Below are 26,815 nucleotides of genomic sequence, written 5' to 3'. Positions count from 1 at the left end.
CAGTCATGTAATAAGAGACACCAGGGCATAAAATAAAAGGCCAAGGGCTGAGAGTGGAAAGACCTGGGCCTAGTGCTGGCTCGGCCACCAAAGTGCTCTGTGATCCTGAGCAAGTCACGCCCCACCACTTGCCCCTCACTGGCCCCCATCTCAGAAGTGAGGGCGCTACAACAAATGCTTTCTCGGGCCCCTCGTGTTCTAGGAGATTCAAGAGCAGGCAAAATCCAGAGTTACAAGGAAAACATAGTGATGTTTCTGTAGTAAAACGTCTCCCACGACTGCGCCAAAACAAGTCACATTTCCGTACTAATGGAAAAGGATGAGATAATGGTTGAAAGAGAAGATGTCACTACTTTAAGAAATAATCAAGTTCTGGATGGGAAACGGACTGAAGAGAGAGGAGACAGCAGAGGAAAGGAGACAGAAGACACAAGGTTATCAGTGAGTAGTCTGTGTGCAAACACAAGGTGAGATGGTTGCTGGGAACAGAGAGAGAGAGACAAGGGACTCGGGACAAAGCTGACACTGAGCTACAGCCAGCTTCATATCTGACCCTCTTGAATTTCCACACACATTTCCTCCTGAAATATAAAAGTGAGAACCAATATGATTTATAACGTTCCTCTAGCTGATCCTTTAAACTCTTTTCATCTGGGCCTGAGAAATAAATAGCCTAGGTCACCAAAGCTGGATCAAGTTTCCTTTACAGCATGTTCCTAGTTGGCCAGATTCACATTTGACAGGAGGCTTGTCAGGCTGGCCCATGTGGAAAGCTCAATTACACACAAATCAAAGGCATGCCTTCTTCTTACTTTGGACTAGTTGCTCAACCAAAAAAAGAGCTGACTGGGAAGCCAAAAAAAGGGCACTAACTCCATAGGCAATCTGACAAACACCCTAAAACGCCCCCGATGGAGGAGGTCTTCACCTCTGCTGCAGAACCACGCACCTGCACAGTTGAGCATGATCAAGTACAAACTGCAGACAAAAGACAAGAAAAGTGCTTGCTGACTCATTCAATCCATGATTAGGAAGCAAAAGAGACAAGCTTTTGACCATAAATCACAAACTCATCAGTAATATTCCTTTTTTTTAAAAGATTTATTTATTTTAGAGAGAGAGCGAGGAAGAAAGCACAAGTGGGGGAGGGGCGGAGGGAGAGGGAAAGAGAGAATCCCAAGCAGACTCCCTGCTGAGCGCAGAACCCGATGCGGGGCTCAATCTCACAACCCAAGCGAAACCAAGAGTCAGACGCTCCACTCACTGAGCCACCCAGGCGCCCCTAGTATTACTTTTTTTTTTTACTAATATTTCTTTTATAGAAGATAGTTGTGCAGGAGCACCTGGCTGGCTTAGTCAGTGGAGCATGGGACTCTTGGTCTCCTGCCATGAGTTTGAGTCCCACACTGGGTGTAGAGATTAAAAAAGAAAAAAGGATTGGGGCACCTGGGTGGCGCAGTCAGTTAGGTGTTTGATGCTTGGGTCCTGACCTCAGTGTTGTGAGATCGGGCCCTGCGCTGGGCTCACACTCAGCACAGAATCTGCTTGAGATTCTCTCTCCCTCTTTCCTTCTGTCCCTCCTGCTTGGGATCTCTCTCTCTCTCTCTCTCTCTCTCTCTCTCTCAAATACATTAATAAATCTAAAAAAAAAAAAGGATTTGTGCAAATAAGAAGACAAGCTCAGAATTCAAATATGAAGAATTTAAAAGTCCTAAAAGGTGTGGAAATAAATAATATATTTTAGATGGATGGTTCACAGAGGAGGCAGGTATACCCATCCAATTAGTTGATTCATTTTGGTTGTGTCACTTGCAGAGATGGAGAACACTTGTCACCTTGATATAAGGTGCCCTTCACAGTTTTTAAAGATTGATTTTGTATTCATTCACTTTTTTAAACAAACATTTATTGAGTACCTACTATATGTTAGATACTGTTAAGTTTGGATAGTACAGGTTCCTGATCAAATACATTTGTGAAATACTGAATATTAAGCATACTGCAACACTTCCCAGCACATACACATACACACAATGCAACTCCTTGGGCTATGTATGCAGTATGCATACCTATTTGACCATGAACTCTTTTGGTTTATTAGCTGATTGGTTAATTAGGTAGTTGGTTCATTGGTTGGTTGGTTTTTCCCCTCAGAGAGAGAGAGAAAAGACAAAGCAACAGAGAGAGAGCTATCGAGACTCCATGTAAAGAAGTATTTTGTTCTAAAAGTCAGATCTATTTGTAGATGAAATGACTGCCATGGTAGGTACAGAAAGCAGCCCTACCCTATCACAAATAGTGTTTGAGCAAAGCCCAAGCTGCTCTGTGGTAAGGAGGCTAGCGAAGACAATCAAGTGTGTAGTTGGGTTAGAATAAATGATCTTTCATGTCCTACTTCTTCAAGAGTCTATGCCTCCATGATGTATGTATCACCTTTCCAAGGAATTTAAATTCTACTGAGTTCATCAACTCCTATAAGGAAAATGATAGTTTAGAAAGTTAAATAAGTTGGGGGGCGCCTGGATGACTCAGTCAGTTAAGCGTCTGACTCATGATCTCAGCTCAGGTCTTGATCGCGGGGTCGTGAGTTCAAGCCCCACAGTGGGCTCCACGATGGGCTCCACACTATGGGTGGAGCCTAGTTAAAAAAAAAAAGAATGCAAAGTTAAGTAAGTTGGTATCTATAAGCTTTCTCATTTTTTTAAGATTTTTAATTTTTTTTTAAGTAATCTCTATACCAGGGCATCTGGTTGGCTCAGACAGTAGAGCATGAGACTCTTGATCTCAGGGTTGTGAGTTCAAGCCTCTCATTGCACATGGTGTCTACTTAAAAAAAAAAAAAGGTAATCTCTACACCCAGTGTGGAGCTGAACCCACAACCCTGAGCTCAAGAGTCACATGCTCCTCCAACCGAGCCAGCCAGGTGCCCCTGTAAGCATTCTCATTTTATAGAAAGCATTTTTACTCTAGATTCTGGTGTATAAGAGCAATAATTCCAAACCTTGAGGTTTATTTCACAGTGATACTCTCTCATGTACATTTATCCTTTCTCTGGGGTTTCTGTTCATATGCAATAGAAGAAAACAAGTTCTGAACCATGCTGCACACACATCCCGTTCTGTCCAGGCACTAAAGAGCTATGGCAAACAAAATGCCTCAAAGGGGAAATAGCTCTATATTCTCAAGTTTTCCTAAAAATAAGAAGCAAAAATGGGGCTCAGGTTAAAATAGAAGGGAAAGGGGTACCTGGGTGGCTCAGTCGGTGAAGCGTCTGCCCTTCGGCTCAGGTCATGATCCCGGGGTCCTGGGATCGAGTCCCACATCGGGACTGCTCAGTGGGGAGCCTGCTTCTCCCTCTCCCTCTGCTGCTCCCCCTGCTTGTGCTCTCTCTCAAATAAATAAATAAAATCATTTAAAAAATAAAATAAAATAGAAGGGAAAGTAATGAAAATGTCCACCAGAGGGATACAGTCTCTTCTATGGCCATCAACCCACTGCCACCACCAGCATGAAAACAGACGGGAAAAGTGTCGGATATGATTAACAATAGTTATCATTTGCTGATCACCTCCTACTTGCCAGGCTCAGCCCAGAGCACTTTGGATGCGTTTGCTCTGGTCTCAACAATAATCCTCCAAGATGGATGTTAAAGCCCTCACCTTACAGATGAGGAAACAGGCTTGGAGAGGCTCCCATTCATATTTATTCATTCAAGAAGTTCATACTGAACAATTGCCAGGCACCAAGCACTATTCAGACCCAAGGTAGAATCTAGTGGCCTTAGAAGAAGCTTTTACTGCATCATCTATTTGGTTCCCTAACCTTCTTCAGACAATCTAAAATCTGCACTCAGAAGAATATACTCAAGGGCGCCTCGGTGGCTCAGTTGGTTAAGCGACTGCCTTCAGCTCAGGTCATGATCCTGGAGTCCCGGGATCGAGTCCCACATCGGGCTCCCTGCTCGGCAGGGAGTCTGCTTCTCCCTCTGACCCTCTTCTTTCTCGTGCTCTCTATCTCTCATTCTCTCTCTCTCAAATAAATAAATAAAATCTTTAAAAAAAAAAAGGATATACTCAATTAGCTCTAATGCAAATTACTAACTAGGTATGTCTCCATGACCTCCCATTTTCTTCCAGGAAGAGTATCATTCCAAACTATATCAGGAATGTTTATAAACAATCTTTTGCAAGGACCTCCATTATTTTTACAGCCTGAAATTCTTAACAATGATGCTTACTTTTAGCAATCATCTCTTTGAAAGTTCCCTATTGCTGATGTGCAGAACTCAGATAAAATTAGGTTTTGAGTCCTAAATCTTGTTGCAAGGCAGATGGGATTCTACGAGTGTAATTTTTCCCTTTCAGTGTGAAAGGCAGATACACTACCCATCTGTAAACAGTAATGTCTTAGCACATGCAACAAATTGAAGTGCTGTCTTGATTTGTGTTATGCTTTAAACAGTGGAATAAACAAAAGGATAATTCTGAAACCAACACAAAATGAATTCCTATTACACCACAATAGAACAAACTATGCCAGATTCTGTTCTACAACAAAGGTACAGTATGAAAGGCTCACATAATTCTGTACTAACAAAAGACAGCCAAGATTCTTGCTAAATCCTTCTTCTGCTAACAATGTACTGCAGCCTCCTTCCAATCTACTGTAATTCAGTTCACCAAAAAATCTACTGGGTTTCTATTTGTTCCTCTCTGCTGGGTGCTGCGGCCCATTGGAATATAAACAAGAGTTTCTCACCTTAAAAAGCTTACAAATTAACAGAAGATATGACACCCGGCCATAAAATATAGGACAATATCTGCTATATGAGAAACATACAAGAGAGGATATAGGGGGTGAGATTATTACATCTAAATTGAGCAAGTGAGAACAAGGGAAGTTTCATAGATGCTGTGACATCTGAGCTGGGCCTTGAAAATTGACTAGGATTCACACACATGGACAGGGGAAGAGAGGGCATTCCAGGTAAAAGAAACAAGGTGCCAATGCAGGAGTAGGTGAAGGCATCAGGGACTACATGTAGCCTGATATGGTTTGAGTTTAGAGCACAGTCTGGTCTAGCTACAGCTAGAAAGCAAGACTAGAAGCAAAAGGTAGAGAAGTCTGCATGCCTCCAGGAGAGGGGAGCAGGCTTCTGAAATGCCTCTGACCCAGGACCACTGACTTAGTGCAAAGATATTTTCCAAGCAGGCAATTCCTGTAACACCAAAGCAGGGATGTAGCAACTGGTGGATTCCATAATCAATTAGCCACTAACTTACAGTAGAACCTCAGACAATTCACTGAAGGTCCGCATGATTCAGGTTGTTTATAAGCACCTATACAACAAAATGTGTGGGAAGAAAAAGGAGAGTGAAAGTCCCTCTTTTGTATGTTATAAACTCCAGATAAAACTTGACTTGAATACTATTCTAAAATACTAATTTTTTTTTCACTGTTAACATTTCTGAAATCTGGAGCTATCTTAGACTCGCCATCACATTTTATTCAGTTTTGCATTTCTCCTTCCAAAAACCCTATGTTAAGGAGATAAACCATGAGAGACTCTTAACTCTAGGAAACAAACTGAGGGTTGCTGGAGGGGAGGTTGGGGGGGGGATGGGGTAATTGGGTGATGGGCATTCAGGAAGGCATTTGATGTAATGAGCACTGGGTGTTATATGCAACTGATGAATCACTGAACTCTACATCTGAAACTAATGATGTACTATATGTTGGCTAATTGAATTTAAATTAAAAAAAAACTATATTAAGTACCTTAGAACAAATCAATTACAAACACGAAAAGGAAAAATAGGAAATTACAAAATAAATTCCCAACCTCTTTGGGGTTGAGATATATACACACACATATATATCATTTTATATATATGTATATATATATATATATGTCACACATATATGTCATGACATTTCATAATTGTCATTTTGTTTTTTTTAACTAGGCTCTATGCCCAATGTAAGGCTTGAACCCATGACCCTGAGAGGTGCTCTACCAACTGAGCCAGCCAGGCACCTCCACAACTGTTGTCTTAGATGTCATATAGTATAAGATAATGTGGCATGAAAAAAGAAATCAAAACTGTCCATTCAGGGGTGCCTGGGTGGCTCAAGTGGTTAAGTGTCTGCCTTCAGCTCAGGTCATGATCCCAGAGTCCTGGGATCAAGTCAACCGCATCAGGCTCCCTGCTGAGTGGGGAGCCTGCTTCTCCCTCTGCCTGCCACTGCTTGTACATGTTCTCTCTCTCTCTCTCTCTCTGACAAATAAATAAAATCTTTTTAAAAAAAACCTGTCCATTCAGCATGATGTCAACTATGTACATATTTAACAAAATCTGTAAAGAAATATACTTCAGTGTTAATAGGGTTTTTCCTCTGGGCCATAAAATTCACTTTGGGGCCATATTTTCCACTTTTCTTCTGCAATGATCAAGTTCACTTTTTTAAGACTATTTTTTAGGGGCACCTGAGTGGCTCCATTGGTTAAGCGTCTGCCTTCGGCTCAGGTCATGATCCCGGAGGAGTCCCAGGATCTAGCCCCGCATGGAGCTCTACATCCCCATACAGGGTTCCTTACTCCCCAGGGAGGCTGCTTCTCCCTCTCCTTCCGCTCCTCCCCCTGCTCATGCTCTCTCTCTCACTTGCTCACTCTCTCAAATAAATAAATAAAATCTTTTTTTAAAAAAAGACTGTATTTTTGGAGTTTTAGGTTTACAGGAAAATTGAGGGGAGAATACAGAGAGTTGCCATATACCCCTTACTCCTACAAATGCACAGTCTTTGCCATTGTCAACATCCCCCACCAGAGTGGTACATGTCACAATTGAGGAAACTAAACTGACACATCATTATCAATTGATTTTTGACAAGGACAAGACAATTCAATGAGAAAAGAATAGTCTTTTCAACAAATGGGGATGGAACAACAGGATATCCACATTCAAAAGAATGAAGTTGGGGGAAAAAAAAGAATAAAGTTGGACCCCTACCTTACACCATATATAAAAATGAATTCAAAATGGATCAAACATTGAAACGTAAGATCTAAAACAATAAAACTCTTAAAATATAGAAATAAATCTTTGGGACCTTGTGTTAAGCAAAACCTTCATAGGTATGGCATCAAAAGCACAAGCAAGAAAAGAAAAAAATTGTTAATTTGACTTTGTCAAAATTTAAACTGTTGTGCTTCAAAGGACACTAAGAAGAAAGTGAAGACAATCTACAGAAAGGTAGAATATATTTGCAAATCATTTATCTGTTAAGGAATATGTATTTAGAATACATAAAGAACATTTACTGATCAATAATAAAAAGGCAAATGACACAATTAAAAATGGGCAAAGGACCTGAACACCTATCTCCAAAAAGATATAAAAATGGCCAATAAGCACATGCAAATATGCTCAACATCATTTAGTCATTATGGACATGCATATCAAGACCACAATCAGATACCACTTCACACTCATAATCAAAGATGGACGATAATAAGTATTAGCAACTATGTGGACAAATTAGAAGCTTCATAAACTGTACACAGGAATATAAAATGGTTTAGCCCCTGTGAAAAACAGTGTGTTAAATTCCTTAAAGGGTTAAATGGACAGTTACCATATCGCCCCGCAATTTTACATGTAGGTATACACCCCCCAAAACTGAAAACAGGGGTGCCTGCCTGGCTCAGTCGATGGAGTATGCGACTCTTGATCTCGGGGTTGTGAGTTCGAGCCCCACACTGGGTGTAGAGATGACTTAAAAATAAAATGAAATATAATGAAATAAATAAAATGAAATAAATGAAATATAATGAAAAAGAAAATGAAAACATACATCTACACAAAAACATGAGAGGAATGTTAATAGCATTATTCATAATAAACCAAAAGGTAGAAACAACACAAATATCCATCAACTGAAAAATGGATAAACAAAATGTGGTATATCTATACGATGGAGTATTATTTGGCAATAAAGTAATGAAGGACTGACACACGCTACAGCATGGATGGATCTTGAAAATATTTTACTAAGTGAAAGAAGTCATAAATTACATTATTCCATTTATAGGAAATACCCAGAATAGGCATAGAGAGAGACAGAAAGTAGATTTGCAGTTGCTTAGGGCTAGGGAAATGGGGCATTTGGGGGCATGACGGCAGAAGGATAAAGAGTTTCTTTTAGGAATGATGAAATGTCCTAAAATTGATTGCAGTGACAGCTACACAACTCTGTGAATGTGTTAAAAAAAAAAACACTGAATTTTACACTTCAAATGGGTAAACTGTGTGGTAAGTGAATTATATCTCAATAAAACTGACAAAAAAAGAAATGAGGGGAAGAATTGGTGTTTGTAAGAAAAATGTTCCCTGGAGCAAAGGATGCACCTTTTCTACTTCCCCTTCCTATGGAATTTAGTCATGAAAAACAAACAAGTAAGCTCGACTTTTGGAAATACGTGTTAAGGAAAAAAAAAAAAAAGAAGAAGGTTGTGCATAAAGATAAGCCACAGTGACATGGCGGCTATATATGGCTTTTATCTTAGGTGATGTATATACACAAAATTCTGATTTTTTTTCACAAAATAAATATTTCTTATAGAGCTAATACAGCATAGTACTTCTGAGTACATGCTCCAGGGACAAAGCGCCTGGATTCCAATTTCAGCTCAAGTACTTGCAAGTTGTATGACCTTAGACAACCTGCTTAAACAGGTGCCTCAGTTTCCTTTATTGGTAAAATGGACGAAAATGATAGTCCCTGTTTCACAGGGTGATTATAATGAGTAAATCTGTTAATACAAAGACTTGGAACACTGCCTAGTATGTGGTAAGTGCTCAATAAATGTTAAATTGTTAAAGAATAAGGAAAAACCAACATAATTTTTTTTAAAGATTTTATTTATTTGTTTGACAGAGAGAGACACAGCGAGAGAGGGAACACAAGCAGGGGGAGTGGGAGAGGGAGAAGCAGGCTTCTCACCGAGCCGGGAGCCCGATGCGGGGCTCAATCCCAGGACCCCGGGATCACGACCTGAGCCAAAGGCAGACGCTTAAAGGCTGAGCCACCCAGGCACCCCCAACGTTATAATGTTAAAGGTTTCGTGTACAAGGGAGCATTCAGGAAGCGGCAGACAATGACTGGGTTAGCAGTACGGTCCTACAAAGGTTTAAATTCTCCCCTTCCCCAGTCACAAGTGTGCAGGGGCCAAAATACCACTTCCATCTTTTAGTTCATCTGCAAATAGGGGAATACGTCATGGTTCCTTGTCCCTATCTCAGGTCTTGTATACAGGAAAACTCTTAGAAGATCTCATATATGAACATAAAACTTGAACTTTCGGGGCACCTGGGTGGCTCAGTCAGTTAAGCGTCCTCTGACCTCAGCTCAGGTCATGATCCCAGGGAGGGGGGCTCCCCAGGTCAGGCAGGCTCTGTGCTCAGCGGGGAGCCTGCTTCTCCCTCTCCCTCTGGCCCTCGCCTCCAACACATGCTCTCGCCCCTCTCCCTCTCTCTTTCTTCTCTCAAATAAATAAATAAAATCTTTAAAAAAAAAAGTAAAAGACTTGAACTTTCAAGTTTAAAAAACACAGAGGAGCTTCCCCTTATTGGTCACATGGGGAACTCAAAATCCTGAAAAACCTTCCTGTTACAAAACACAAAAGCATGGTGGGAAAAATAAAACTAAATTTCCTTTCAAATGCATGGCTAAACTGGCACGAAGACAAGGAAACCCTCAGAGGCTAAAACCATTTCAAGGGCGCATATCCTGAGAGAGAAGCCAGCAGAGAATGGCAGCCGCCCTAGGGCATCGGCATTGGCCAGTTCCCAGTGACTTCGAACTTGGTTTGAACAGTCATGCGCTGGTGAGGATTCAAAGCCTACAGCACTGGGAATCAGACCAGAGAAAATATAGGAGAGTACCTGTACCACCTGTGGACAGAACTTCTTAAATAAACAGAATACAAGCAGGACAAAGCATAAAAGACTGATAATTTAGGCTACACGAAATTCAAAATTTTCTTTCATCAAAGACATCACAAAGAAAATGATGAGATAAGCCACAAATCATGGGCAGATCTATGCAATGCATACAGTGACAAACAAATAGAATCAAGGATATATGAAAGATTATAAGTCAATAAAAAAAGACAAATCACCTCATAGAAAAGCGAAAAGATAACACAAACAGGCATTTCACAAAGAAGAAACATTTAAAAAGATCCTTGATTGCATTTGTAATGTGTGAAATGCAAATCTCAAGGACAATAAGATAATCTTTTATACCAACCACTTAGACAACAATTTTTTAAAAATCAACATTAGCAAGCACTGAAAGGTGCAACAACATAATCACAAATCTATTTTGGTTTTGGCCTTGGTTCTTACCATAGATTTCTTTTCTCATGAAGCATCCATTTTGAAAGACCACCTTAAAAGTTGTTTTAGTGACAACAGTAAGAGAACAAATCAGGTAGAGTTTTTACCCTGATAGAGCCGAAGAGTCAATACGATGACTTGACCAGTCTAAAATGGAAAAAAATCAGATAGGGCAACAAAGACCAAAGGAACTCTGAGGTTGCTTTAAAGACACTGTAGAACATCAAATCAAACGTCGGGAACTGTAGCCTGAGTACCTACTATGCATTCAACATCGTTTTAGCACTTGTTTACACAGCCCATAATAATGAACAGTTTCCAGTTCGGGGAAGAACGTCCACAGATCGGGCTGTCCTCAGATGCTCAACCTTTTAATTGTGCTTTGAAGGAAGGAACCGTGGGATGACTTTACCCCCAGGAGCACAAAGTGGAATTCTAGGGGAATATGGGAAACGGAAGGAAGAAATGAGAGGAGGAAGGAAAGAAGAGGAATACAAAACAGGAATCCGCATTTCAACACGTTAGGTGTCTTTCATTTATCTATCAGCCACTCTAATCACTCATGTATTTCTTCTTTCAACAAACCTTCGTTGGACTCCTATCTTATACCAGGCTCTGTGCGGTGCCGGGGACAGAGAAACCAGTTAAAACATTGGCCTGGATCCCACAGGGCTCTTCACCTAGGAGCAAGAGGCAGTGACAGCCCAGGGTGCAGAGTTAAAATAGTACCGAGCCCAGGATGCTGGGCGCACGCTGAGAAAGGACACCTAGCACTAACCCGATAAAAGGGATCACATGTAAAAAAAAAAAGAATAATAAAACAAAAGCAAAAACAGAAACAAATGGTTTGATGCCCTAACCTATGCTGAATATCTCTTGGGACTCAAATTTCAGCATATGAGTTTCAGGTCATGACTCCACGTTACTCCAAGGTCGATGGACCCTGCCCTGCTTCCAAGGAGGAGAACAACATGGCAGTGGGCTGCCCCACCTTTTCACAGACGAGACATACTTGTGACCGGGTCCTGCAGATGAAGGGGAACTATTCGTTTCTGCAACTTTTGCAAACACTGATGTTTATGTGTTTATGCACATGCATGTAGTACATGAATGCGAAAACTTTAAGTACTGCAGTTAAAATGGCTTGTTTGGAAAGTGCCCTCTTCCATCTTTAAAATCACTTGCAAAGTCAGTCTGCAGTATGACGAAGCTCACAGTGATGGGAAAAGGTAAAAACTGCAGTGGGGAGCCTCTTCTTACCCTTCCAGCACGAAAGCTCTTTCAGGACTTGATCATGTATCTTAAAATTTGCAGCCCCTTAGGCAACGATACTCAAAAAATAAATGAAATAAAATAAAATAAATTTACAGTCCCCCCAAATTGACATAAGCTTTGCTGATGCCAGAACTATAGTAAAAGCACTTTTAAAACTGTATCGGCATCATTTCAAAACTATAAAACTGTTAGGAAAATAAATGTCTTTGAGGGGTATCTGGCTGGCTCAGTCAGTAGAGTATGCGACTCTTGATCTTGGGGTTATGAGTTTTAGTCCCACGTTGGGTGCAGAGATGACTTAAAAATAAAATCCTTGAAAATAAGTATCTTTGAGGGGCGCCTGGGCGGCTCAGCAGGTTAAGCATCTGCCTTCGGCTCAGGTCATGATTCCGGGGTCCTGGGATCGAGCCCCGCATCGGGCTCCCTGCTCAGCGGGAAGCCTGCTTCTCCCTCTCCCTCTGCCTCTCCCCACTGTGCACGCGCTCTCTCTCTCTTTCAAATAAATAAATAAAACCTTAAGAAAAAAGAGAAGTATCTTTGAGTATTGGCTCCCTTGGATACTTCTGAAGGCACAGTTAAAAAAAAAAAACCCTCCTCATCACACAATTTTAAATGTTCCAATTTATTCCTTAACAAAAGAAACTTGGAGAAAAGGCATGTAAATCAAAATCAAAATCAAAATCAAAATCCTATTCATCCAAATCATCCTGATTCACTACCCACGGTACAAAGGAGCAGGGAGATGTCTGAACATGAGCTTCAAGACAAAATTTTACTACCCAACCCCTACAGCCACTGCCACCACTAGATAATTCGGAACACACTAGCTTGGCAATAGGTAAATATTAACAGCCTCTTCTTAAATTTTTATTGTAACTTCAGGCCTCTCGAGAGTAGCTATTTAAAGCACAAGCTATAAAAGTAGACGAGATGACCCACTAATGTCAGAACTCACAATACCCGTGTAGATACAGGACTAAATGCCAGATCTCCTATGCTGTGGCTATTCACCTCCTCTTGGGCTCAGAAAATCTAATTTTGAAATACACAGCACCTGCAATGGTAAATCCAATTAAAATGACTTACTTTGGCTCATAAGGCATGCAGAAGAACACACAACATCTGTTCGTGGTCCTTGGAATGTGTTAACTAAGGAAGCAAACCTGACCCTCTTTTGTGAACTGTCAAGTACAAAATGGCAAATAAAAACCAGGCTGGCTGCTACTTTTTGCTGTGATGACTCACGTGACCCAGCTCGCAACTGCACACTCAAAGCTGTCCCTCAAATACACGTAAGTGTAGGTGTCATCAAAGAGCCTAAGAATATCTAATCACACCGCTTCCGTTTAAGCAGAGGAAAGATCATTGAAAATCATTCCCTATGGTTTTTCTCATCAGACCGTATACTGAATAGCTGAAGAGCCAATGCTCCAACCTAACTAACAGTGGCACAACGGTGCAGATGAAGGCTTGAGGAAGCGAAAACCCACAACATCCCCCGAACGTGACAGTAACTGGCTGGCTGACAGAGCAGGTGCCGACGCAGCCAAAGTATATTCGAAAAGGCAGCTGGATCATGACCGGACCAGACTTTTCTGGCTGCAAAGTTATTTAAAATGAATACTCCAGTAGCATCTATAAGTTTTCTATTTTGCCTAGAAGCTTTACAAAGAGAGTCATTAGCAACTTACTGAAAATGAAGTCAGTATATAATGATATGTAATACAGATGAAATATGTATATAACGATACACACATATGCATACACATATAAAAATATCTATATAACTTGATTTTAAAACTCGATTTCCAGTGAAGAAAATGTTATCAGGGAACTGTCTTGGGGGGGGAAGTGATAAGTTGATTTTTTAAAGTTCGAACTTCTACTTCTTACAAAGTGAGTAAGAGATCATTTGAATATCAATAAATTAATAATGGTGACACTGAAATTAGATTTTAAAGCCACTGGCTCTTTACATCCATAAATATATATCAGACAAATGAGGATCGATTTCTTAAATAATGTCCGTATTAGAATCTTCTGTTAAAAAAAAAATCTCCCATTAATGTTCATTATTTTCCTAAGTAGAGGGAGGTGGTCTCAATATAAAATTGGGCCAGTCTTTATCAAGGAAATACAGAAAGATTAAATAAATTGTATGTACTGATTCAGACATAAGCAGTGTGAATAACTGTGTAAAGAATGCATCATTCTCGAAAACAACAGCTTCTCCATTGGTTTACTGAAAATATGAGCCCACTAAGACAAAACTGGACAAATGCTTTCTTCAGGCTGGAAAGATGCAGTAGCCTCTTTATGCTCTATGCAAGGGAAACGTTTAAATAACACAATAGACTGACTTCATATATTTTGTTTCCTGTACTCTTACATCAAAAATTTCATGATGAAATCATTTAAAAATAAACACATTCACATGTAAGCCATGTATCAGCATACGGGGTATGATCCGAGGTTGGTAAAATACCTAGATATATGTGGATTCTTTCATTGTTGTTCTCACCAGTTAGCAATAAGCTCCCTGAAGGCAGGGATTTTTGTCTGTTTTGTTGACTGAAATATCCCAACAGTGTCTAGCCCATAGGAGGTGATCAATTATTGAACTGAACTGAACTGAATTGATATATCTGTGTCCACAGAAAATTTCCTATGGCCACAGACCTGAACTGTTAGTTGTGTTTTCTTCCAGAGAGTAGGACTGGGCTAGGCACAAAGGTGACTTTCATTTATTAGTTTATGGGCATGTGTTGTTTAGATGTTTTACAAAGATCATATATAAATAACATAATTTAAACAGGGGCACCTGGCTGGCTCAGTCAGTGGAGCCTGCAACTCTTGATCTCGGGGTTGTGAGCTCCAATCCCACACTGGGTGTAGAAATTACTTAAAAAATAAAACCTTGAGAAAAAAATTTTTAATTAAAAATAAACAGAAGAAGGGGCACCTGGATGGCTCAGCTGGTTAAGCGACTGCCTTCGGCTCAGGTCATGACCCCAGGGTCCTGGGATCGAGCCCCGCATCGGGCTCCCTGCTCCGCAGGAAGCCCACTTCTCCCTCTCCCACTCCCCCTGCTTGTGTTCCCTCTCTCGCTGTCTCTCTCTCTGTCAGTTAAATAAATAAATAAAATCTTTAAAAAAATAAATAAATAAAAAATAAACAGAAGAAAATGGAAAAATAAAAGATACTTCTTTCCAAAAGCAAGCAAACAAAACCACTCCATCCATAGGGAAAAATGAGTACCTAAGGCACTCGGCCAGGAGGAGAGAGAGCTAAAGAGAAGAAAAGCAAGGAGAGAAAGGGATGAAGGGCTAAAAAGTACCTGAGGAAAATGAGGTGCAGCACGTGGGAAGGGACGGGGGAAGACCTCCACCCAAGAGCTTGCTGCCCCAGGCTGCTGGGCCTGGCCTAGTCTAGGTCTTCAGCAGGTGTCTATTTCTGAGCAAGGCTCTGGAGCTTTGCCACCCTCCTCCCCCACTTCAGATTAAAAACCACCCAATGGAGACAGTGGGTTTTCCCAATACAACAGCATCATGAATTCGTTACTCGTTACCCAATACGTGGAGGGAAATTTTCAGAGGGACTAAATCATTCCAGAAAGAGAACTACACATAGGAGGTGATTTACTGTAAGTCAAAATAGGGACAAATCCATGTTTTTTCCTTCTTCAAGCAACAGCAGAGCTGGCCTAAGCTTACCTGTGTAGGCCCTGCGATCTATTTTCCTAAAAGACTTCTCCTGCCACAGGGATGGGGATCACACATTTGACTGACAAATGGTCTTGTCCAGCCCGGAAAGGTCTTTACAGATTCCTAGTAAATGTGCTATCAAAATGCGTGCCTCTCGGGGCGCCTGGGTGGCTCAGTCGTTGGGCGTCTGCCTTCGGCTCAGGTCATGATCCCGGGATCCTGGGATCGAGCCCCACATCGGGCTCCCTGCTCAGCGGGAAGCCTGCTTCTCCCTCTCCCGCTCCCGCTTGTGTTCCTTCTCTCACTGTGTCTCTCTCTGTCAAATAAATAAATAAAATCTTAAAAAAAAAAATGCGTGCCTCTCATTTGCCCCGATGTTGCCCCATCCTGGTCCCACACAGACTTGCATACAGGACGCTGAACCACAAACACTAAGTCAATTGAGTTAGTGATCATAGTTCACTGTTTTTGTCTTCATTTGTGCTTTTGTTTTTCCTTGGAAAAACTCTTGTGGATATTTACATTTTGCCTCTTAAGCTTTTAGCAGGGTCTCTAGAATAAACCTCCTAATAGGAATGAGTTAATACATTGCAATCCTTCTACACTTATGAAAAACTACAGATGAATAACCACCCCAAATGAGCGCTGAGGGGCCAGCATGCACCACTTGTAAATAATTCCCAAACACCTCAAACGTGAATACCCCATATTTAGGAAAATCTCAATCGGTACAACTATAAACGTGAAGATCAGACACTCCCTAAACTGATCTACAAATTCAATGCGACTCCCGGCAAAATCCCAGCTATTTTTTTTTTATGCAGAAAACAACAAGCTAATCCTAAAATTAACATGGAAACGCAAGGGTCCCAGAATAGCAATGACAATCTTGAAAAAGAAGAACAAAGTTGAAAAATTCACACTTTCTGATTTCACATTTTCGTATGACGACTACAGCAATCAAGACAGCGGTATACGTACATGACAGACTTAGGAGTAGGTCAGTGGGATTAAACTGAGTCCACAAATAAACCCTTACATTACGGTCAACTGATTTTAAGCCAGGGTACTAAGACATTTCAGTGGGAAAGAATATTCTTTTAACAAACGGTGCTAGGAACACCTGGATATATGTACACACAAAAGAAGAAACCCCTAACTCACATATAGTGCACAAAAATCAACGCAAAATGGATCAGACCTAAATATAAGAACTGAAAGTATAAAACTCCAATGAAAACATAGGTGTAGGGACACCTGGGTGGCTCAGTTGGTTGAGCAACTGCCTTCGGCTCAGGTCATGATCCCGGGGTCCTGGGATCGAGCCCCGCATCGGTCTCTCTTCTCAGTGGGGAGTCTGCTTCTCCCTCTCCCTCTGCTCATGCTCTCTCTCACACTTGCTCACTCTCTCTCTCAAATAAATAGATAAAATCTTTAAAAAAAAATAGGTGTGATTTTGTGACCTTGCATTAGGCCAGTGTTTCTTACACAGGACACCAAAAGCTCAGGAGACATGAGTCAAAACTAAGCCAACAAGTACATAAAAAGGTGCTCAACAGTAACTAATCATCTGGGAAATGCGAATCCAAACCACAGTGAGCTATCCATCCCCTCGCACAGTCAGGACGGCGATTACCAAAAAGACAAGAAATAACAAGTACTGGGGAGGATGCAGAGGAAAGGGAGCTTTTGTGTGCTGTTGGTGGGAATGCAAACTGCAGTGGCCACTATGGAAAACAGAATGGAGGTTCCTCAACAAATTAAAAATAGAACAACCATAAGATCCAGCAATTCTACTTCTGGGTATCTACCTGAAGAAGACAAAACACGAACTCAAAAAGATATCTGCACCCCATTTTCATGACAAGAGCCAAGATATGGATGCCACTTAAGTGTCCATCCACAAATGAATGGATAAAGAAAATGTGGTGTACATATATATCATGGAATAAATTCAGCCATAAAAAGGGAATGCTGCCATTTGTAACAACATGGATGGACCTCGAGGGCATTAAGATGATCTCACTTATAAGCAGAATCTTAAAAAAAAAAAAAAAAGCCAGCTCATAGATACAGAGAACAGATTGGTGGTTGCCAGAGGTCGGGGAGGGGGCGGGGGGAGGAGGGAGTGCATAGTATAACAGGTGTCAAAATATACAAACTTCCAGTTACAAAATAAATAAGTCATGGGGATCTAATGTATAGCATGGTGACTATAATTAATAATACTGTATTGCATATTTTAAAGTTGCTAAGAGAGTAAATTTTAAAAGATCTCATCATAATAAGATTTTGTAAACTATGTGTGGTGACTGATGTTAACTAGAGTGATCGTGATCATTTTGCAATATATACAAACATCGAATGTTATAGACCTGAAACGAATAATGTTATATGTCAATTATACCTCAATAAAAAAAGAATTGAAAACAGACTCAAAACAGAAAAAGAGAAAAAGGGAAATTTGACTTCAAAGTTAAAAATGTTTTGTGCTTCAAATGAAAGCATCAAGAAAATGAAAAGACAGCCCAGAAAATAGGAGAAAATATTTACAAATCAAATATCTGGTAAGGATTTTGAATAAGGACTATAGAAAGAACTCTTATAAACAGTAAAAAAACAAAAACAAAAAAAAACGAATAGCCCAATTTAAAAATGGGCAAAGAATCTGCATTGACGTTTCCCAAAGAAGATATACAAATGGCTAATAAGCACATGAAAAGGTGCTCAACATCACTAGTCATCAGGGAAATGCAAATCAAAACCACAATGAGAAACCACTTCACACCCACAGGGATGGCTAGAATCAAAAAGACAAGATTAACAAGTCCTGGGAAGAAGAAATTGGAACCCTCACGCAGGGTTGGCTGGAATGTAAAATGTTACAGCCGCTTTGGAAAACCGTCTAGGAACTACTCAAGAGATTAAAAACACACCCACTCTATGACCTGGAAATTCCACTCCTAGATATATGCTGAAGAGAAATGAAAACATATGTCCACACAAAAACTTGTATAAGAATGTTCACAACAATATTATTCACGACAGCTAAAAAGGTGGAAACTCGGGGCGCCTGGGTGGCTCAGTCGGTGAAGCGTCTGCCTTCGGCTCAGGTCATGATCCCAGGGTCCAGGGATCGAGTCTCGCTTCAGGCTCCCTGCTCAGTGGGGAGCCTGCTTCTCCCTCTCCCTCTCCCTCTCCCTCTCCCTCTGCTGCTCCCCCTGCTTGTGCTCTCTCTGTGTCAAATAAATAAAAATCTTAAAAAAAAAAAAGTGGAAATTCAAATGTCCATCAACTGAAGAACAGATCATTAAAATATAGTGTATCTCCATACAACGCAGTAATATTCAGCCATATAAAAGAATGAAATGACGATCCATGCTACAACACGGATGAATCTTTAAATGTTATGCTAAGAGAAAGAAGCCAGCAACAAGAGATCACATATTATATGATTCTATTTCTCTGAAATGTCCGGGATAGACACGTCTAGAGAGGTAGAAAGCATTGTATAGCATTGGCTACTTGGTGCTGGTGGGAAGAGCTGCGGGGAGGAAACGGGGAGTGCCACGTTTCTTTTTGGGGTGCTAGGAATGTTCTAAGCTTCTGGTAATGATTGCACAAGTCTGTGATTATACTAAAAAGCACTGAAATGTATACTTTAAATAGGTTAATTGCATGGTATGTGAATTATATCTCAATAAAGCTGTTTAAAAAAAGAAACTTGAATGAGATCCCGGTTCTCTTACATGGCTCTCTTGTTAACAAAACTCCTTTCTGGAGCACCTGGGTGGCTCAGTCGTTAAGCGTCTGCCTTCGGCTCAGGTCATGATCCCAGGGTCCTGGGATCGAGTCCTGCATCAGGCTCCCCGCTCCGCTGGAAGCCTGCTTCTCCCTCTCCCACTCCCCCTGCATGTGTTCCCTCTCTCACTGTCTCTCTCTGTGTGTCAAATAAATAAATAAAATCTTAAAAAAAAAAAACTCTTTTCTGCTCCTCCTTGCTAGGAATTGACCTTGTTCCCTTTTCAAAATAATCCAAAAAAAAACAAAAAACAAAAACCCCAAATCATGCAAAAATTTATCTGAAAACAGAGTAGACACATCTCCATAAAGTTTTTTTTTTAAGATTTTATTTATTTTGACAGAGAGAGAGAGACACAGCGAGAGCAGGAACACAAGCAGTGGGAGTGGCAGAGGGAGAAGCAGGCTTCCCGCGGAGCAGGGAGCCCGATGCGGGGCTCGATCCCAGGACCCTGGGATCATGACCTGAGCCGAAGGCAGACGCTTAACGACTGAGCCACCCAGGCGCCCCTCCATAGAGTTTCTTGAACGTAACTTTCCAGAGACAGAATACACATATGTAAACTCTAAGTGTGGCTAAAAAGTCTGCTTTCCCAGAATCTGCAGGGTTAACAGCCAACTTCACTTCTTCATGGCAGAGACGACAATATCATCACGAAATATTTGAAAGAAAGTCAAAGAGAAGATACTCGATCCTTAAGAGTACATTTCAGGATATTAAAATGCCACTGTGCTATCTGGGGTACCTTGGAAAACCACGACTCAACTATTAGCTAAGCCCCAAACTTTATTGTGAGTGTAAAGTGGTCCTTCTTCCCAATATGCCATCAGCCTTTGGTTTTTCCATTAAAATACAATTTTTTAAAGAAAATTATACCACGTATTGAAAATGACAGGAGATAAATGAATAAAGGTCTTCTCCATTGGAAAGCAAGAGTGGCTGCTTAATATTTCTACTGGAGGAAGAATAAGATGGGAAGGGATTCATCTACGGCATGAATTTAAACCACAAAACACTCAAGTACGGATGTCGTGAAGCCAGAGAGGAGGACCGGTTACCACTGAAGCCGTGGTTCCTCTCACTGGAGAGCTTGGAACACAAGCCCTCTTCTTCACCCCGAGGCATAGATTACACTGGTTCCAGACCATGAGCAAAGGAACATGATGGTCAAAGTGACCTGTGAGCCGATCTGACAGCACAAACATTTGAACAACAAACCACAGAAATGCTTTGTCTTTTGAAGCACAGCTTCTTCTCTGTGCTTTCCGTCCTCCTCACGTAAATGTTGCTCTGGGGAGAGGTCATCTGCAAGCCTTCACAGTGGGCCACAAACAACGGTCTCTTCTGACTGATCTTTTCTCTCTCTGTACTCACTCCACCAGGCTTTAAATACCACCCAGAAGTCTGATGGCGCCCCAGTCCGCATCCCCATCCAAAATCCCTTCCTTAAACGCCAGATTCCTTCCTATATCCAATTGCCCACTTGACACCTCCACATGGATATCTAATAGGCACCTCAAAGTTAACAGGTCCCAAACCACACTCCAGCTCCTCGTGATTTTTCCCACAGACCTGCTCCTTCTGCACGCATCTCGGTCTGCACTGATGACAATTCCTGCCATCCTGTTGCTCGAGCTAAAATTCTTAGAGCCAATCCCTGACTCTTCCGCTTTCTCTCATACCTTAAAACCAAACCATTAGCAAATCCTTTTGGCTCTCCCTTCAAAATATTTCCAGAATCTGAGCACCTCTGTTACTACCTCTCTGGCTCAAGCCAACATTATCAATGCTAATTGGTCTCCCTGCTTCGGCCTCTGTCGTACTTTTGGCCTATTCTCCACACAGCACCCAGAGGGACAGAAGTCACTCCTTTGCTCGGCACCTTCCTAGAGCTCCTCAGCTGACTCAGGGTAAAAGACAAAGTCCTTACCAAGTCCTATATGATCCAGACCCGTTACCTTTCTCACTTCATCTCTGTCTGTCTCTGTCCCTCACTGTCTCTGTCTGTCTCTCTCTCTCTCCATCTCTGTCTCTCTCTCACACACACACACACGCACGCACACACACAGCAATGCAAACACACTGCTTCAACTTGTCAGTATTCTCTCCTCTTGGGGCCTTTACACACCCACTGTCCCTTTGCCTGGAACACCGCTGAGGATTCACTTCCTCACCTCCGTTAGGTCTTCGCTCAATGTCACCTTGTTGGTGCCAGAAGGAGCCAGCCTGTCAGATCCTTACTCCTGTCAGACATATACAATGAGGGGATGGTTTGGGTGAAAAATAAAGAGTAGGAAGTGTTGTGATGCTGGCCTCTCGCCAGGAGCTAACTGCCTCCAGGACAAGCCCCTGGCAGCAACAGAAAGGGGAAACTCACCTTGGCACCAGTCAGATAGCAGGCCTCTCCCCTTAAGGGGCTTACCTGGGCTTCTGCCCTGGGCCAGGTGAGGTGCAGCTTTCTCACTGAGCCTTCAGAGGGTACTTGTTTGAGAAGATGCTAGATTAGGGACACTTGCAAAAATATATATATATATAGAGAGAGAGAGAGAGAGAGAGAGAGAGAGAATAGGGACACTTGCTTTCCTTGGGGGCAACTTCTAAGACTGCCATGCCTCCTCCGCCAAGTGCTTACAGGCACGCCTGAGAAATGCAATGGGGAAAATGCATCTTGATTTCCTGATAGATTTTTTTAAACATTTATTTATTTATTTGAGAGAGAGCGAGAGCGGGGTGGGGGAAGGCGAGCAGAGGGAGAGGGAGAGAATCCCATCAGACTACCCGTTGAAGGGGGGGGGGGGCTCGATCTCACGACCCTGAGATCATGACCTGAGTTGGACGCTTAACCGACTGAGCCACCCAGGCGCCCCCCCCGATAGATTTTGAACAAACTTCATTTGTTTTACAAGACACTAAAATATTACAATTTCACATACTGTGGTATCTTCACTTACAGGAGAAACATAGGTTTTACTGATAGCTTATTTAACATCATCAACCATCTAAAACACAACTAAGAAGTAGAAAAACAGAAAATAAAAGGCTTTTATGCAATCAGGATAGCACAGAGTCCATGTGCTGAAGTTCATATACAGGAGTAGAAGTAGACCCCTCATGGCCCTACTTGTGGTCTACTTATTCATATTTTGCAGACGATTCTAACCGGTTACCTCCATGCCCAGCTCATAGCAACACATTAGAAGGAGCAAGGGCAGAGGGGCCCGAAGATTAGGCACGAACTGCTGGTTGGCAGAAACAGTTAAAACAACAGCATCTAGAAACACAGCTAACAGGCGCCTGGGTGGCTCAGTCGTTAAGCATCTGCCTTCAGCTTGGATTGTGATCCCAAGGTCCTGGGATTGAGCCCCGCATCGGACTCCCTGCTCAGCGGGAAGCCTGCTTCTTCCTCTCCCTCTCCCACTCCCCCTGCCTGTGCTCCTGCTTTCGCTCTCTCTCTCTCTGTGTCAAATAATTAAAAAAAAAAAAAAGAAAAGAAAAGAAACGACAGCTAACGGAGAGGGGATATATGAAAAGATTAGAAAAACAGGCTTTACAAATTAAGAGGCAGAACAATCTGTGCCCAATTCAATGTAGGGACAAACAGCCCTCCAGACTTTAGGAGCCTTTGAGGCAACACTATATACGGCACATTGAAATAACTAATGTTATTATGAGGATAATCTTGAATCATCAAGAAAAGATGCAATTATTACCAGGTTCAGGAGTCAGCTGAGGAAATATTCTTTCTGAAAAGCTTCCCACCCAAAATGGTTACAGATTTGGGGACAGAGGATGGGGGGAGGAGGTGATTGAGCCCCACAGTGCTAAACCTCAGTGACCCTGAAAAATCAGTTATATGGAGCAACTCAGAGCACAGTGCTGCCTGGTAAATTACTCCCCGTCAGGGGAATACACTTGTACACCATATACCACACGTATAATGAATAATTAACTCCTGTTGTGATTTATACGTCTTCTGGAGCTGAACTTTTACAAAATAAACCTTGCAGTGAACAGGTTTTCACAACTACTTATCTGAGTTATCTGAGGTTACCTTAGATCAGTATAGTTTGCATTCTTTTGTCCTGTAAGGAATGTAAAACACTTCTTTTTTTTTTCCTTTTTTTTCTTCCCATCATCAGGTAAGGAGAGTGTGAGGGGGGAAAAAAAACCTTTATCTGAGGGCAAGTTCAAAAGGTAGTTTTATAATAAATGTGGGCTACTTCTATGCTAGACTTTCTGAGTTATCAAAATAACCCATCTCATAGGTCCATTTGAGGAAAGAGCTTCAATGAACTTCAGTGACAGGATGGATGCCCGAGGTGAGAGTAAGAAAGATTCCCTTCTTCCCAGCTCCAGGCCTACGGGTCAGCTCTCTCTGAATGTTCCACAGAAACCACATACCCAAAGTTGAACCCAAAATATGCTCGTCTTCCTCCACCCAGTCACCCTAACCAGAAACCTGGAATTAACCCAGTCTCCTTCCCTGTCCCTCAAACCTCACGACCAGGCACCAAGTCAAATCTCTTCTACTCTCTCAATTCCCCAAACTTGTCCTCCTCACCCAGGTCCCAGAACAAGTCAAGTCCGGGCCTTCACGCAGACTTACTCAGCCTTCTACGGATGCCTTCTACCTGGCCGCCCTACTTCCGGGCTCCCTCTCTACTGCAGTCCACACGCTGTGGCCTCTGCGCAAACGCCAGAGCGAGAGTCATAAAAACAAGAAGCCCCACCGGGCACTGCCACTGTTGACCATGGTGCACATTGTCCACTGTACAACCCTAGCAAGGGCATTGTTCATGATGCAGTCAGTGTGAATGAAGCCCCCAAAGGTTGTGCAGTGCACAACCTGTACAACCACATGCAGCAACCTTGCTGGATTCCTCTGCTTCCTCCATTGGCTCCCCATTGCTACACAAATAAAGTAAAGCCTTTTAGGATGCACTGCAAGACTCTGCCTGACCCAGTCCCTCCCTACCTCTGCAAACTTCTCTCTCTCGTACTGTCTACGCTTTCTACTCCAATCATTAAAAAACAAAACAACCCCCCAAACCTACTATGCTGCTTCCTTTCTGCTTATTTTTGTTAACTCTTAGTTCCTTTGCCTAGAATACCCCTCTCCCTACCTATCCCCACCACACTCCATCCCCTATCCCCAATCCACCGGGAAGTGGGTCTACCCTGAAGACTCAAAAAGAGGCAACCATTTCCTCTCTGGCGGCCCCCCCCCAGCAGATACTGCACAAGCACGTGTAATTCAGTTTATTACACGGTACCATTTTCCTAGTAGTGAGTAGTTTATAAATGATCATTATTGAACAATCTTTCAGAAAGTTCTGCACCACAATGAAAAGCTTTGTAAACATATTTTTAAAATATGTGAATATTTTTTAAATATATGAACTACATGTGAAACCCTTTGCACATGTAAAATGATTGTACTGTGGCATGTGTTTAACAGCCTGGGTACACACCACTTCCAGGACACTTTGTCGGTGCGTAAGGTGGAAGACGTGACTGCTAAAAAAGGCTGAAAGGCAGAAAACTACTGCAAGTCCATGTAAAAAACAGCCACATGCAGGAGCCTTCACAACTTTGGAAAGGATGAAACTTCACGAACTATAGGAATAAGTCACTGGCTGTAGAAATGTCAGCTTGTATTTCATAGCATAGCTAACTTAATTTCTGTGATAAAGCATACATATCTCCTACGGAGGTTTTTTTGTTTGGTTTAGTTTTTTTGTTTTTTTTGTTTTTTTTTTTTGGAACCCTCAGGAAGATGCAGAGGGTAAATGAGAACAAGGCACAAAGTACCTTCCACTTTCACTGAGCTGCACACGATTTTGTGTGGCATCCAAAAACCATTTCAGTTGCTTAAGACCTGAAAGAGTTTGTGTCCCATCACCACACTCCCCCTTAATGATTTATTACATATACAGAGAAAATACTACTGACCACCTCCAAAACCAAACAGGCAAGACCAGCAAGTTCTGTGTAAGGAAGATGCACAGACGGCTCCGGTGCATGGCCTCCTTTGGATTCGTGGATGATCCGGAATAAGGAGGAATATTTGGAACGTGTGTTGTGGCTACGTGCTTTGCAGAAAACCGCCAACTCTGTTTTTCGGATGCCAAAACTCCCCTTGCAGGGCTGAGCATCTGCTCAACCAAAACCACAACGAGAGCGGAGGAAGACACGTCCATCAACAGCGGTACCTCGGGGACCTGTCTGAAAAGCCCCAGCTGAACTTAGGGTCCCAGAGTTGCACCCTGTTCGCGGGGTGCCCCAGCGCCCCAGTCTGCACGGTCCCACGGGAACGCAGCTCCTCAAGAGCCCCGGAGCCTGGCAGCTCCGACGAGGTAAACGCGGGTGCCTCGCAGCCGCCCGGTGCTTCAGGTCCACGTGACGCCGCTCACACCCCTTTCCCAAACCGCCGCAGCGGCCCTGAAAGTTCTGTGAATTTGTTGGCTTTCTTGTTTGTCCTGTCAGACAAACAAAAACTTCTGCCTTTGTAGCGAGGACCCCAGGAGGCAGGAAGCTCGCGGACCCAGCCGGAAAGATGCACGGCTCTGGGGGAAAGCCCCAGCGGCGGCCGCCCCGTTTCTCCACCCCTCCTCCAACTGCGGGTCTCGGATTCCAGCGCCTTTTTGGACTCGGTTTCCCCCGCACGTGTTGCTCACCCCCCCGCCCGCCCCGCTTTCCCGGCCTTCAGGGACTATTCGAAGGGAAGTGCAGCCCGGGGGGAGGCCGGCTTCTGGTCGGCGGGATGAGGACTGGGAAGAAGCCGTCCGGCCCCACCTGTCCGGTGCCACACGGTAGCGCGCGGGCCGGTGGAGGTGGGGGGGGAGGCTACTCCGGCCCCGCAGCGGCGGACACCTCCCCGCACCGCCGCCCGCCCGCAGCGCCGCGGCCGGCCCGAGGAACAACGGCCGCTGGCGGCCGGGGGCGCCCCTGCAGTGGGGAAGGGGGTGCGGGGTGCGAGCGCAAACAAAGTGTGCCCGCCTGCCGGCCGGGCTGGAACCGCAGCGGTGAGCGGAGGCGCGGGCCAGCCGGGCGGGAGCCGAGACCGCCGGGGCGGCGTGCGCGGGGAGGGCACTTACCTGCGATGAAGACCGCTTGCAGGAGGCAGAGGTAGTTCTGGCCGTACTTCTCGGAAATCCTCACGCGCTGCAGGGCCATGGCCATGTCCACCTGCAGAGGGATGGCCTGGGCGGCCGGCACGAACGTGTAGCCGTCCTGGCTCGGGGGCGGGCCCGGGGTCGCGCCGCACGGCCCGGGGGCCTGGGGCGCCGAGGCCTGGCGCGCGTCCCGGGCCGCCAGCGTGGGCGAGCCCAGGTGAGGCCCGGAGCCGGCCGCCGCCATCCGCACGCCGGAGTCCGGGACGGGACCACCGAACTCCGCCCCGCGTCCGCCCCGGCGCAACCAGGCAGAACCGGAGGGGTCCTGCCGCCGGCCGCGCTCGGCCCAGCCGCCCCGCCGCCGGGGCCTGCCCGCCCGAGCCCGCTCTTGGGGACCGAGGCGCCAGAGGCCGGAGCGCGCGCGCGCCCAGAGCCCGGAAACTTGCTGGGAGTTTGGGGCTCCAGGGCACTGCCTGTGACCGCCGCCGCCGCGAGGGCAACTCCTCCCGGGTGCGCACA

The 26,815-nt window shown here is 43.5% G+C and overlaps 1 protein-coding gene across 1 annotated transcript in view; it reads right to left on the bottom strand.

Moving 5' to 3' along the window:
- The window catches only part of MCF2 (MCF.2 cell line derived transforming sequence), a 102,315-nt gene extending 75,775 nt beyond the window's left edge, over window positions 1-26,540 (bottom strand). The window contains 1 exon segment of the mRNA XM_028123827.2: window positions 26,279-26,540. Coding sequence (XP_027979628.2) covers window positions 26,279-26,540 — 262 coding nt within the window.
- Between the last annotated feature and the right edge of the window lie 275 nt (window positions 26,541-26,815).

The sequence above is a fragment of the Eumetopias jubatus genome, unplaced genomic scaffold, assembly GCF_037043125.1.
Source record: "Eumetopias jubatus isolate StellerSeaLion01/CBP00866 unplaced genomic scaffold, mEumJub1_p1.0 scaffold_11, whole genome shotgun sequence".
Classification (NCBI taxonomy): domain Eukaryota; kingdom Metazoa; phylum Chordata; class Mammalia; order Carnivora; family Otariidae; genus Eumetopias; species Eumetopias jubatus.
This window is presented reverse-complemented; position numbering and strand designations above follow the sequence as displayed.